Below are 15,547 nucleotides of genomic sequence, written 5' to 3'. Positions count from 1 at the left end.
GAGGGCCATTTATACGCCTCCTTATCCTCCCGGAAGGCATCCGGTTCTAAAGATGTTGACTCCTCTGAGTCTAACTGTTGGACGGTCTCGTCGCCGCCTACATCCTCAGACTCCTCCAAAATATTGTCACTGGGTGTTCTGGGTGCACCCGGAGGGTTGAAATATTCTATATCAGCGGGCACTTCTGTTGAGCCGTCTGATCTGTAGTCGGGGTCAACAGCCGTTCGCTTCGTCCGAGCCATCCTGTCCTGCACATGCACAGAGACGGTCAGATTCGTGGAAGAGAAAGGGTGGTCCAAACACCCCCAGACGGCATCCCCAGTCCTAGACTCAGCCGTATCTGGAGACCGGCTGACAACTGTCCTAGACTGTGGCGTGTGTGTGTTGGGTGAATCCATTATTCTTTACAAAGCATACAACCGGAAAAGCTCAAAAAAGTTGCAAAGGGTAGAGACGATACCTTGAAGAAGCTTTAAAAGTGGAGAAGGTTGACTAACTGAATCAGCAGCCGGAAATCTTGTAGTTGCTTGCTAGATACCCAGACGGTTGCCCTGATGTAACCTCTTTGAAAACAAGTGAAGATTGTTGAGGAACCCAAGCGTTCGAAGCCTTGCTTGATGATACCCCAGACGGTTGACCGGCTGTGGGTGTATTGAAAGCAGAGGGAATTAATCAAATAGTATTCAGGCGATTCTAATGAGCCTTGAGTAATCTTTTCTCTCTCTCCGAAATTCTCTTTCAAATGATGTAAATGAAGAGAAGGGAGGGGGGAAGGTCTTACTTATAGACGAATCCCCCAGAAGGCGAACTGTCGCCTTTAAAATAAATAAATAAATAAATATAGAAAAGAGAGAGAAGGAGGCGAATCGTCGCCTTCTCAGATTGTGACACCTGTCACAGGTACCACGTGGCAAGCCACGTCACACCTGTGAGGGACAAATGTTTAGGGTAAAGATACTCCTGTCCACGTGGACCCATTGCATGCTGACACGTGTCACCCTCAAAGAGGTTCTGAAAGAACCAATCCTCTGATGACACGTGGCAGTCCAAGTCATCGAAGGGGAGTTGATCCACAAAGCCTATAAATAAGGAGAGATCCCCATTTATTACAGATTTAGAAATATTCACACATCAGAGCAATATTAATTGCAGATATTCTCTCTCAGAATCCGAGAGAAAACTCTTTACATTTCGCACTTTTAACTCCGTTCGTACTCATACTAACTTGATCGTCGGAGGAGGAACTCCACCCAACCGGAGTTTCCGTGGTTTTTCAGGTACAGACGGTCGACACCCATTCTTGGAATTGTAACTCTCCCGAGGGACTCCAAAAACCCCGAAACAGTAGGGGTTAGCTACCTTGGTAAAGATGGAAGTTCAGAACGCCGGAGGTTCTATTGTCGACTATGTTCAGGTATTGGTCAAAACTCTCTAGTTAAATAATTATTATTGCGAAGCATGGTGGACCATTAAACTAAAAGGTTAATTTATTTCGATATATAAGTAGTAGAGTTGAGATAACTATTACCGTTAAAAGTCATTAATCGAAAAAAGTGATTATTACTCTTAATTATAAAACGTTATTGTCAAATATTTCTTTTAGTAATACTAACAATATCATCAGTGGTATAATATAAAGTGGCAGTAGTATTATTAAAAGTTCTAGTAGTACTATAAAGAATCTCAGTAGTACTGTATAAAAACACGACCACTTGCCAACTATACATGTTAGACATATACTCCCTCTATTTTTAAATACTTGCTACATTTTCTATTTTTGGTCGTTTTTAAATACTTGTTCCATTTCCTTATTTGGAAAACTTTTACAATAATAAATTCATTTCTCTCAACTGGTGCACTCAACACAAATCATATTTTACTAATTTCATAATTCTCTTTCCTCCAATTTTCTCAACTACTTTTGCTTTTTATAATTTTTTATACTTCCACATGTCCCATTATCTTTATATTTTATTACTTTAGCGCATAGAAAAATGTACCAAGAGAGAGAGTATTTCATACCTAACGTGAGCCCTTAGAAAGCCATCGTAGAAATACAACTATGAGGCACTGACACGGAGTGGCGGAGTATTTGTCATCAAATAGGATATTTAAACTACTTTTATGTTAAAAAAAAAAAAAAAAATTAAAAAAATCTAGTTTTATATTAAGACTTGATGTGGACTAGTGGACTTTAATAAATTACTCTGTATTTTGTTTCTTGTCTAATAATAGCTTATATAAAGTTAAACCACGTTACCATATTTGACGCCCCAGTCCAGCCTCCTACGATTGCCACCTGTGCTCTGCAGCCCACAGAATCACAAAACTAGTGACAACTCAACAAACTAACCACTTTATTACCCTTTCTTTCTCTCAACTTTCGATATTTTTTAAGGAATTAACAGTATTCAAATCACAATTGATTGCTAAAGAATTCTATAGATAATAAATCAATCAAATCAATGGCGGAGAAAGGGGAAATCATTGAAGGGTTGAGATTCGAGCAAAGACATGGAAAACAAAGGGTTAGAGTTGGAAGAGTTTGGAAGGATTCAATTGGGTTTTATCATTTTGTTGAATGGAGTGTTGGTATCAGTCTTCTTTCTGATTGCAATCGCTCATATACCCATGATGATAATTCTGATATTGTTGCCACTGATACTATGAAGAACACTGTATGTATCTCTTTCGATTTCCGGTTTTCGGTTCAATCTTCGTTTTTTCGGGTGTCTTTTGCTTATAATCAATCATCATTGATGTTCTTGAGTTAGATTGGTTGTGTATTGAATTCTGCCCGATGATAGTAGTTTGTTGTTATTGTTGCCTCTGTTTTCTGTTTGTCCAACTCGGGAGCTTAAAGACTCCGATGCGTATGAAATCTTGAAAGATTCCAGCGGAATATGGAATCTGATAATATAACAAGTAATATACATAAATAGTAATTGTAGCTTGTTGGATTTGGTTTCTGGAAATTTGTTTAGTTTTGAGATCAAATGATTTTTTGAATGGTTAAATATCGTAAATTCAATGTATTTGATTTGGCTTTTTAAAAGTGATAATAACACAACTTCAATTATATGATACTTCCTCCATTTATTTTTAGTTCTAATGATTCTATTTTTGTGCTTGTCAATGTATAACTTCCACCATTATTAAATATGAATATGTAAAATTTATATAAAAAAAAAGTTGATAGTATGTAACTATACATTTAGATGAATCTAACATAGTTATTTTTCTATAAGTATAAATTTTCAAAGATACTTAAAGATAAATTTGTGAGTTTAATAATTGAAATGTTGCAATTAATAATAAGCAAAGGAAGTATATATGACTATATGAGGGCCCTCCCAAGTTCAAAATTTTCATTTATGGTGGTGGGTGGGTTGGGAAGGATATTAATTAGATTGGCATTTTGCCTCTTATTGTAGGGTGTTTATTTAGTTCCCGTTATTGGATATTGTATTCCACTTATGTTAGATACAATGTAAATAAAGTGGGGATGTGAAACAGGTTTACGCAAAAGCAAAGGAGAGCAAAGAGCAAATTACTGCTGAAGATTTTGCTATACTTCTTGCTAAGCACTTCACATCATATTATAAGCAGGTAGAATATTTAACTTCCCTTGCAAAGCTAAGGGCTTGTTTAGTTCACTTTATTTTTGCTTATCTGTATCCGATGTGGTCTAGTCCGATGTGGTCCGGTCTGATGTGATCTGGTCTGATGTGATTGTCTGATTTGACCAAATTTTGACTTAATTTTTCAATCCGCTGAATCAGCCTGCATAATGGTTCTTCAAGGGATTGATTGCTATGATTGAGTTGTTATCGTGCTGTTTTAAGCAAAAGAATTACACCGTTGATACCAAGATCTATTGGCTAAACTGTGGTAACTCTCACATGCCTTTTTTTTTAAGAGTAATTGTACTTAATCACCCCTCAAAACACCCTATTTTGACTTTATCCCCCGTTTTTTCGTTTATTTTATTTTACCACACACAAAAAAGAAAAAAGTTATATTTGTGTGTCACGCAAAATAATGTAATTTTAGCACGCAAAATGAGATGGTTTGTAGCACGCAAAATGAGGCATTTTCAATAATGCTTGTCAATTCTGGCCTCAAATCGAATCTAAAGGACTAATATGACCCTCGAAACTTTAATAGAGCAAGTTTTGGCACGAAAATCGATGTTTTTAATTTTAAAGGTGGTGAAATATAACATTTTGCGTTTTTGTGGACATTTAAATAAAATAAAAGAAAAAATGGGTGGTTGAATTAAAATAAGGTGTTTTGAGGGCCGGTAAAATACAACTTTTTTTTTAATTTACAGTATTTAAATGTTGAAAACCAAAAAATAAAAAATAAAAAAAATAAAAATGACTATGTCTTGGATTGAGTAGTTAGAAAGAGAAGGTAGAATTTCAGTGAAGTGATAGCATTAACAAGGATGAGATTTGTCTGTAGCTGCCAGTGTTCAAGTCTTCCGTTCATGAAAAGTTAATCACCAAATACATTAGAAATTTTTATGGATTGTTGATTTATCTTGGGTTATTCATGATCATGATTGTGAGTAGATGTAAAATAATAAAGGAACTGCAGACATTGGAAGTTTGCAAAGTATCTTTTGGAGAAAATGATTGTATATGTCAATGTTTGAAGTTGTTGACCTTTTACAAGCGTGCTGAGGTATGCCTGCTGTTGTATTTGTTTCTGGAAATTCTTTGGCTGTTCCAAGTTCTTTAAGAACTTTGTCTCAGTCCAAATACATCCTACCTTGCTTGTGGTTTTCCTTGTCATTCAACTTAGTGTAAGGTATACTTCCTCCGTTCTTTTTTACTTGACCTGTTTCTTTTACCACGCTTGCCAATGTAAAACTTTAACTTTATCTCCATAAGTAAAAATTATAAAAATGACTTATTATGATAGTACTTATTGAGACGAATTTAACAAGATCCCACATGAATATGTTGTAACTTATAAAAATGGTCAAAGGAAGGGTGGTGAATAGTGTAAAAGTCAAAGCGGGTCAAGTAAAAAAGAACGGAGGAAGTATATGTTAAGGTTTTTTGTTTTCAGTGGTGTGGTTAATAATTTAGCTTACTTGAGGCTAATTGATTCTTCCAGTTACCTCTCATTCAAATCCATTCCGCTTTCCTTAATGGTATCAAACGAACCCTAAGTATCTGGTTTCAATACTATATTTTCAGTAGCATTTGTCATGGCTCATTTTTTGGTTCCTAATATTTAGTTTAAGGAATGGTTTTCTTGCTTAATAACGGCTATACAATGTCTAAGAGTGTTTTCCCTTTCCTTCTTTCATCCCGATACCCTTTTTATCTCCCTTTTACAGGTTACCACCGCCATAGTCAAGATAGTAGAGAAGCCATGGAAGCGTGTGAATATAGACGGTCGACCACATAAGCATGGTTGGTAATTTAATTGTTTCTTATGCTATTGTTATGCAAAACTGGTTGTAGCCATTTGGAAAACTGGCTGTGTTGTATGATTTCCTGTCATTATCAATTTCTGATGCTACTGGCAAATGATTCATTGTTGCAATTTCTAATTACTTTTGATCTTGTTTTCCACTGAAAAACTATATAGCTGAATGCTTCTTTAATCTTGAAAAATATTGGTGTTATGCACTTACAAATTATGGTCCTTGTCCCTCAGTATTTAGTTCAGTTATTCAGTTATTGTCCTGCTCACACCATGGAATCTAGTCTGCTTGTTGGTGCCAGTTTCTTTGTTTGATTCTTTTAGCTTTTAATTGTGTATATCCTCATACAATATCCACTTCAATGAATTCTGGCATATTCAATAGAACTGCTTAGAAAACAGCTGGGGTAATCTCTTATTGTCACCGAGAAAAAAGCTGTCAAAAATGCTCTTATTTACTTAGACAAGTGAGGTGGCAAGTTCGGCACAATGAACCTGAAAGAGAATAAATATGTTGGTATATTGTATAATTTATTGACATGGTACATAGACATCTGATGCTAATTATCAACAATATTCTCAGAAAACAGTTAATTTTAATTGAATTTGACTATTACTTTATCTTTCCTTTTTTTTCTGCTGAATTTTTTTCTGTGGACTTACATATTACCACTTATATGTTTGTATTATTCAAATGAAATGTTGTTCTTATAATTTAATCATTTACCATTACTTTTCTTCTTGAAGGATTTGAACTTGGATCTGAAAAACATGTTGCTGAAGCCATCTTGAGTAAATCTGGTGCCTTAAAGTTATCGTCAAGCATTGAAGGATTATCACTCTTGAAGACCACGAAGGTAACATGATGCTTTAGAAAAATTAATTTCCATTTGATCAAAAAGAAAATGTTTTCCCCTGTCTTTTATTGATAGTATAGATGAAAAAGGCTGAACGTGTTTTTCTCATTTTTCTCCATTTGAAAACTATATACTGATGGAAATGTTCCCCAACCAGTGAAGCAGAGTTAGTGGTGTGCTTAGAAACCTAAACGCTAAGGGAGTTTTGTGTTTTGTTTAATATTCCGTATCAAACATTGTAAACAAAAATGGGATTTGGTTTTTCTAGGCCAGAAGGAAATATGAAGTCTGTGAGTTTCATAATCAAATGGCAAATGGCTGAAATGTCTCAACAAACAACTCAAAGAACTAAATTAGATATACTAATATGGGCTAAAATGCATCTGACAAGCTCTAACATGAAGTATGAACAACTCAAAACTCAATTATCAATTTCGGCATCTAGTATGAAATTCATAATATTTTGAGACGTCTCTAATATTTTGACAAGCTCTAACATGAAGTCTTAAAATATTATGAAATTCAAAATCAATAAAGTTGTAAAACAAATAAACATTAACACATTAGACGTCTCTAGTAGAATTTCCCTTGCTGTAGGAAATCAGGTCAATGTAGCAAGACTAGAAACCAAAACTCTCCAAAACACTAAAGCTACCAGATGTTTCCAATGCAAGTGCTGTAATTTTTACACAATTGACTAGATGCTTCTCTCACAATGTAAACTTGTGCTTAAACATGAAATCAGCTCCTAATAGCTGCACAAATTTCTATTGAGTCCACGAGCATACTCTAAAGGCTGCAAAGTCGTGTTTAACAACTGTTATCAGAAAAAAGATATAAAATCTCCATTAAGGCTATCCCATAGATGCAAATTCAACCATTAACCTGTAAAATGATTCAGAACTAAAATATTGTTAAGACTAAATTATTTATAAAAAAAAAAAAAAAAAAAAAACCTAGTGTGAGGCAGTCTAATACTTGACGTAGTCAAAGTTGCTTATATCCCATAACTAGCATAAATCCTCATTGATATATGAGGGTCAACTCGTGTTTGTAAACTTTAACTGAACTTCGGCTTGCCTCATCTATAATAGAAAGCTTTGTAATAGTATACCACACAAATGTGCCATTGAATTGCTAACATGTAATGGTTATTATTCCCTCTATCCTGTACAAATTAGTAAAGTTTATAATTTGAATATTAATAGAGATTTTTCATTTGGTACCATTGTAGTTTTGATTTTTCCATTTGTTACCCAATTTTTAGTTTTACTCCACATAGTACCATTGTAATTTTCACTTATTTTTTACTATAGCATCTCTTAAATGTAACATTAGTTTGGGGCAATTGTGGTCCTTAAAAAAATTTAACTGCAAATTTTGATCGTTTAAGGTCATAATGACCCCCAAAACTTTAACCGAACATTTTTTTTTGCGCAAAACAAATCGAAATATACAAATTGAGATAATTTTCTTACACATAAACCGCAACATTTTTAAGCGTTTTTTTTTTTTTGCTAATTTCAACCTCAAACCTAAACCTTAAGGCCGCTAAAGGCTAAAACATCCTCTTAAAACTTTAACCGATCAATTTTAATGAAACCCAAATCGAAGAATACATAATATATTTGATGGAATGCTACAGTAGAGAATAAATTGAAAGTATAGTGGTACCATTTGGAATAAAACTAAAAATTGGTTACCAAGTGGAAAAGCCGAAACTACAATGGTACCATATGGAAAATCCCTTGGTCCTTTTCCTCTTTCTTTGTCTTACATTTTTCTCTCTCTACCCAATTTCTATGTACTAGTTCTAGTAATCCAATGGTAAAATTTATTTTCAGATTGGAGTATCTAATAGTTGTTTTCGGAAAGCAACCTCTTGCGCTCTTTGTATAAAATTTCTACGTGAGGCTCTGTGTAAAACCGCCATGGGAAATATAGGCTTTTTAACTCAAAACAATGTTCTTATGAAATGTAGTTTTCATTCATTAATGACTTGTTGATTTGCTGCTACCTCTAAAGGATTAAGTTGTTACATCTGTAATATTCATTATTTATTCTCTAGTTAGACATTATAAAGTAATGTTGATTTATCTGATGGAAATATTTACTAGTCTATGCTGTCTTACAAAATAAAAAAAAAAAAAAAAATGGTTTAATATTCCCTTATAATTTCATCTTGTTTGTGAGTAGTCTGGTTTCGAAGGATATGTTAGGGACCGGTACACACTTTTGCCCGAAACACGAGAGAGGATGCTTGCCACAGAACTCACGGCTACATGGAGGTATCTTACCTGTTACGCATTTTAGTCTGTATATATCTTGCTCATTCTTATTGAATCTAGTAACTTCCATTATCATTTCGTCACGACAGTACCAACCCACAGTTTAGAAATGGAACAGTGCTTTTTCGTAGACCATTTTCTACAAAATTACAAGGGACTAGTCAACAATACTTGCTCAAATGTCTCACAGAAGCGTCTTTTACTTATTTATGTATGAAGCTGTAGCCTTGTCCTATACACTATACCGGGATAGATGCCTTTTGGGCCAAGGATCTTATTGAGTCAACCTTTTTGTAATCTAAGGTAATGACTAGGAGGAGTCTCTTGCATTTGTATGGGTAAAGTGTATGTGTCTGACCCCCTCTACCTGCCTAGGTGGGAGCCTCAGTCAGAGGCATTTCAGTAGTTATATGATAAAGTATACTGCTCTTTTGATTTTATTGTTGGACTGCTAACTCCTTAAGAGTTGTGCTTTCAATATGTTATCAGCATTCCTCACTTCACCCATGAAATTTTGAAATTTATTATGCTGCTGAAACAGATATAACAGCTGATTGGAACTCTTCTTTACTCCTTAAAAAAAACCATGAAACAATTGGTACTCATGACTGAATTTATACAGGTATTCATTCGAAAATGTTCATAACATTCCATCAAAACCACTGTACTTCGCTGAAAGATACTCTGATTTGAGGAAAGTGTTAGTTGATACTTTCTTTGGTCATCCTGATGAAGGTGTTTATAGCCCATCAGTGCAGAGCACACTTTATCAAATGGCAAAGGCTGTTCTCAACAGGTTATAGTCTCTACCTTACATTATAGTGCATGGTTGCTGGTAGTTTGTGTAGTATTAATAATTAAAACAATGTCATTTCAATATATTTACTTTCTTACTGATTTGATCCTTCAATTTTCGAAATATCAGATTCCATGTAATATCATCCATCAATCTGAAAATGCCTAATCTGCATTTCATTCCTGTTAATCTATCGAGCATGCAGAATCCAAATCTAGTCAAGGTATAAGTCCTCTGTTTTAAGTTGATGATGAGTTTTTTAAAATATGCTAGAAACTTATAGATGGATATGCTGATTTGTAGTTCGCCGATGATGTATATCTTCCTACTGATGAACCCCATGGATCAATTGAAGCAAGCTTGAGTCGCCTTCATTCAAGGATGTAAATATCCGTGTAAATGTATATTGGGATGGTTGTTTCTACTTTTCTTACTCCTTGGGATCCAAGCAATAAGGCAGGAACATTTGCTTCTTTTTCAGTATTTTCCCCATATTTCTTTCGGGATTTTAGAACTCTTAAAGTGTTAAGGAGCTGCTTAAAGTAAAATAGACAAGGTTAATAACTTTTCTTATAAAAAAAAAAAAAAGGTCAATACTTACACAATTGATAAAATAATCTAGAAGTCTTGTTTCAAAACAAAAAAAAAAAAAATTAAAAAAAAAAAAATTCTAGAAGTCTTGTTTTCTCTCTTAGGTGCCCCTAATTTAAACTTCAATTTTACATGTACAAAGGATATATTTGAATAATTTGATAATCTAATAAGTGTTTGATAGCTAACCATTTGATCTATATACACATAATGTGTGCGTAATATACATGTTTGTGAATATACTGTATTTATCAAGTTTTCATACTTAGAAAGCTAACTAAGAGTTTAGGTAGTAATGATCTTTAATTATTTACATTTTGGTTATTATTATGTGTTGAGAAAGGTATGAGCAACACTGACATAATAACAGAGAAAAAAAAAATGAAAAATCAAATTATAAGGAGTTAAATTTAACCAAATAAAAGTAAAGGACTACTCTGTATGTTTTTATTAAGTAAAATGTTTAGAATTTTTGTATTAATTTACCTAATCTACTTTGATTATGGTTAGTAATTTATACCTATTCCAAAAAAAAATAAAAAAAATAGAGTTAGTAATTCATAAATAAGAAAAAATATTGTCTTGTGGGTACTTGTTAAAATCTTTTTAATGAATAAATTATTAATAGCTCAATTGTTAAAATTTCTACTTATTGATAAATGAATATATTATTTTTACATTGGCATGGAACATTTCTATTTTAAACATACCGAAAGGGTTGTTGGGGTGTTCCCTCATACTTGGAGGAAGTAGTTCAATTTATTGGACTAATACAGTGTTATAAGCCATATGGATTGAATAGTTTTAGGGCCCATATGATGAAATTAGAGTAGTAAATTAATGTGGGGGTTAATAGAGTATGACCTGGAAATTAAGCGTGGACAACATGTCACACAAATCCCACGCACAAAATAGAGGAAGGAGAAGGAGAAGGAGAAGGGGGATTTCTCTATAGAAGTAAAAAGGTGTCATATTTACAAATAATACTAATCAATAATGTTGTTAATAAGTTCAAATAGAAATGATATTTCCAAATTAAATGTGATGAAGGACGTCAACATGTCTCGAACTTCATTAAGTTCTTTGCTCGTCAACGGACCACCCTTTTGTACCTTGCAAAACTTGGAATAAACAAAAAGTATGTTAGAATTAATTACTTAGGTTATGCATGTAAAAATACATTTACAAGTTCAGTTAGGCAAAAATTTATTACTTAGGCCTATATGACTACTAGGATGCCTATTTTCTACATTTCTTGTCAAATCAACTCATTCTTATTCATAACATGTCATTATTACTTAGTTATAGGCGGTTAAGGCTTAGAATCACATGAAAAGAGCAATCTAAGGGTTTTAGGACGCATTTTGATTCAAAATGACCCAAATAAGGCATATTTGACTACTAGGATGCCTATTTCCTACATTTCTTGTCAAATGAACTCATTTTTTCTAATAACATGTCAATATTACTTAGTTATAGCCGACTAAGGCTTGAATGCACATGAAAAGAGCAATCTAAGGGTTTTATGACGCATTTTGATCAAAAATGGCCCAAGTAAGGCCTATATGACTACTAGGATGCCTATTTCTTACATTTCTTGTCAAATGAACTCATTCTTTCTCATAACATGTCATTATTACTTAGTTATAGGCGGCTAAGGCTTGAAATCACATGAAAAGAGCAATCTAAGGGTTTTAGGACGCATTTTGATCCAAAATGACCCAAGTAAGGCCTATATGACTACTAGGATGCCTATTTCTTACATTTCTTGTCAAATCACATGAAAAGTGCAAATAAACTAAGTCAATGGCATACCTCATCAAGCTGTAGTGTGTTTGTACAACGGCTCAATATGTCAAACATGAATCTCATCACGTATAGGCCACAATCAACTCCGTTATCTTGTTGTGCGCACTAGCATAGGAACAAAGTACATGAATCAAACATGCATAGCAAATTAGCAACATTTTATGCATTGTTTATTACGAAAATCACAATATCATGTGGCATTACCACCGGTGATTTCCATGTAGGACCTTGAGGAGCTCGACAATTATCTTCTTCATAACACTATAGAAAAGTAAGTTCAAATATGATTGGTCCGCACGTACACCTCTTTGTGAGAATGATCGAGGCACATGCTTGGTGTGTCATCAATACAAACGGGGCATGCTTTTTTTCCTTTGTTCTTGTACCCAGACAAGTTGCCATATTCAGGAAAATCATTAACGGTCCACATAAGAGCTGCACGCAATGTGAACATTTCATTCTTATGAGCATAAAAAACCAAAACCTCTTCGTCCCAAATCTTTCTCAAATCGTCAACAAGTGGCGGAAGATAAACATCTATGCCGTTTCCAGGTTGCCTTGGCCCCGTTATTAGTAGTGAAAGCATTACATACTTACGTTTCATGCACAACCAAGGAGGCAAATTGTAGATCACTAAAAGTACCGGCCATGTGCTGTGTTGGGTACTAAGAGTGCCAAATGGATTCATCCCGTCCGTGCACAACCCTAGCCTTAAATTTCTGACTTCATCACCAAATTTCCCAAACTTCATATCAATGTTCTTCCATTGCGGGGAGTTAGCTGGATGCTTCAGCATTCTGTTTTTCTTTCTTCCCTCTGCATGCCACCTCAAGTTTTTAGCATCTTTTGGTGTTGAGAAAAGACGCTTAAACCTTGGAATGATGGGAAGATACCACAACACCTTAGCAGGAGGTCCCTTCGTACCAGCATTGCAACTCATGTGCTTGTAGCGCGACTTCTTGCATCGTGGACACTCCTCCAATTGTTCATATTCATTTCGATAAAGAATACAATCATTAGGACATGCATGTATCTTCTTATACTCCAAACCAAATGGACACATGAGATTTTTTGCATAATAATAAGACTTAGGAATTTTATTCCCGTCAGGCAACATCTCACTTAACACGGTCAACAAAGAAGTAAAACTATTGTTCGTCCACCCATGCTTCGACTTAATGTTAAATAGTGTTAGCACAGCTGATAGTTTGGAGTATTTTTTGCACACAGGATACAAAGGCTTTTTAGAAGCCTCCGATAATGACTCAAACACGTCACCTTCAACACCACGCATCATCTCATCCACCCCTTCATCCTCCACCTCATCCACCTGATCATCCTCAAATTCATCCTCATCACCATTATCAATAATATATTCATCATTCCTGTATTCCTCGTCCACACAAATCTCATTGCTTCTATCATGCACATCATTCCCATCAACATCCCCACTATACTCTCCTTCTTCACCGTGCCAAATCCACACATGGTATTTAAGCCTAAACCCACGACAAACTACATGATCTCTAATGATATCAACACTATTGACTACCTTCACATTATTACAATCAACACAAGGACAATAGAGGCAATCGACACCCACTCTGCGCTGATAAGATAAAGCCCTCTCGCAAAACTCTTGAACCACATCAAAGAATTCCAATGTATCACGTCTACCATACATCCAACCACGATCCTGCTCCATTGAGTAAATTGTCTCTAAACATAGCAACATATTACGAATAATGTATAATTAATCAAATTCAAACACACACCATGCATATAACATTCTTATAGTAAAAAAAATCCATATATGCTTCCAAAGGGTCCTTATCACTCCAACCTAACCCATCCTTGAACGTGTATGTCGACTATCCAATTTTAAGGAAAATCAGGCAGCATTTCCCCCCAGTTCTCCAAGTACACGATGTAGATAATTACTTACCCACATATGTACCCAGAGAGCAGGGTGAGGAAATGATACGCCAAGATGTTCCTTAAAATCGAAAAAAGAAGACATACATTCACCACCTAAGTGAGAGTAAACGTTCAAGAACAGTCCCAACCGGGGACTATTCAAGATTTTCTCCTAATGAGAAAGCCTTGAACGGGTATCTAGGCATATGATGATATATGCATTTATATATTGTTGTATTTATTTGTTATTAAACAATACACAAGTTGTACTAGCATGAAAAAACTTTCATTAAATGAATAAAGAAAAAGAAATATAGATTAGAAAAGTTTATAATTCATACCACTATAGCAAGTACAATGGATGTATTCCTTTTAACTTCCCACTTGAGCTAAATATGTAGTCTTCAAGCTAAACTTGTGCTTCAATTCACATATGAATCTATTAAAAAAAAAAAAAAGTTAGTAAGTAATTAATACCTACATACATTGCTAAAGTATAATGCATCATTAATCAAACTAACAATTGCTAATCACTATTTTTTTTAAAAAATTTAGAGTAAATAATGTAATTCCATTAATTTATTCACCCATTTATAACACAATTGCTAATCACTAATTCAACCACATTATATTTTACATACCAAAATTCAACCACAGTATATTGTACAGTAACTAATTGATGGTACAAAAATTAAGAGATGCTCATTTTTTTTATTTTTTATTTTATTATTTTTTTTTATGAAGCAAGAGATGCTTAGTTAGATGTAGTATTATTTTCCTTGAGTAAGAGATCGACAATCGAATTCGTATGTCTTTAATGAACTAAAAATAGAACAAAATAAGATAAAATAGACAATACTTGTATTAATTTCATAGTTAACTGAAGCTGGATTATACAAAAGATCTCTGTGATAATTGTATTCTCTTAAGAGACATTATAGTTCAAGCACATAGTACGTACTACGTAGCCCTGATCAAACCAGAAAACTAAGGGTTGGAATTCTACCAAGACTCGAACTAAGCAAATGTGAAACTATTTACTGTGCTATGATGTTTGCTTTGCCACAGATTCAAGTGTTTGCAGAATGCTGTCTAAGGATTTGTCAATTGGAAACGCTCAAAGTTACTGGCTTTGTCATAATTTTGAAATATGAAAACAACTATGTCTAATCTCTTATTTATATTTTTAATGAATAAACTTCTCACTTCACTCATTTTCTTATTTATTTTAGTTTAGCAATTTTTTTCTTTGTTTTATTATTTTATTTTATTTCCCGGTAACCCCCTTGTGTTAACTTGGTTGTTTAGGTGGTCGTTCAAGGTTCGAGGCTCGAAATTGAGCACGAGCAACAAAGACTACAACCTATTCTGCTCCCTGCCTCCACCTTGCTGCTATGTCACCTTAAAACCAACACAACTCCACCAATTCGCACAAACAACCACGCCTCACCTCACAAACCCCACTATCTCCTGTTCTGCCAACACACAGCAACACCAAGCATCAACCACCACCGTCACCTCTCATCCTCGACCACCATCAACCTCAATTAATCACAGCAGCGCCACCCCACAACCCACACACCCTCTACACCCCTACTTCAATTCGATCCCTTCCACCACAACAGCCACCATCAGGGTTGGAATTCTGCATTAATGATTCTAGCACCACTCACAATATACATAGCATGTACAAGCAACAATCGCAATTACAATCTTTACAGCACCCTAGCATTTTACAGAACCAAGTCACCCTAGAATACTAGCATACTAGCATTTTACAGACAATGTGCATACTAGCATTTGCAGGACAAAATTAAACCAAGTCACCCTAGAATACCAAACATTAA

General features: G+C 34.5%; 1 protein-coding gene across 1 annotated transcript; it reads left to right on the top strand.

Annotated features, from left to right (window-relative positions):
• The first annotated feature begins 2,074 nt into the window (after positions 1 to 2,074).
• On the top strand, positions 2,075 to 10,162 carry LOC110723244 (uricase-2 isozyme 2-like). Its single transcript, XM_021902585.1, has 8 exons — positions 2,075 to 2,678; positions 3,517 to 3,609; positions 5,354 to 5,429; positions 6,190 to 6,299; positions 8,496 to 8,587; positions 9,210 to 9,383; positions 9,513 to 9,606; positions 9,687 to 10,162. Exons 1-8 carry the CDS (start codon positions 2,466 to 2,468, stop codon positions 9,768 to 9,770), a joined length of 936 nt encoding a protein of 311 aa, XP_021758277.1. The 5' UTR covers positions 2,075 to 2,465; the 3' UTR covers positions 9,771 to 10,162.
• Positions 10,163 to 15,547: the final 5,385 nt, after the last annotated feature.

This window comes from Chenopodium quinoa, unplaced genomic scaffold, assembly GCF_001683475.1.
Source record: "Chenopodium quinoa cultivar QQ74 unplaced genomic scaffold, ASM168347v1, whole genome shotgun sequence".
NCBI lineage: Eukaryota > Viridiplantae > Streptophyta > Magnoliopsida > Caryophyllales > Amaranthaceae > Chenopodium > Chenopodium quinoa.
This window is presented reverse-complemented; position numbering and strand designations above follow the sequence as displayed.

Excerpts from the sequence above, each read along its gene's own strand:
- LOC110723244 (XM_021902585.1), top strand. The coding sequence starts at position 2,466 with ATGGCGGAGAAAGGGGAAATCATTGAAGGGTTGAGATTCGAGCAAAGA. Across the intron at positions 2,679-3,516 it reads CTGATACTATGAAGAACACT|GTTTACGCAAAAGCAAAGGA; the intron begins GTATGTATCTCT and ends GATGTGAAACAG. Across the intron at positions 5,430-6,189 it reads CGGTCGACCACATAAGCATG|GATTTGAACTTGGATCTGAA; the intron begins GTTGGTAATTTA and ends TTCTTCTTGAAG.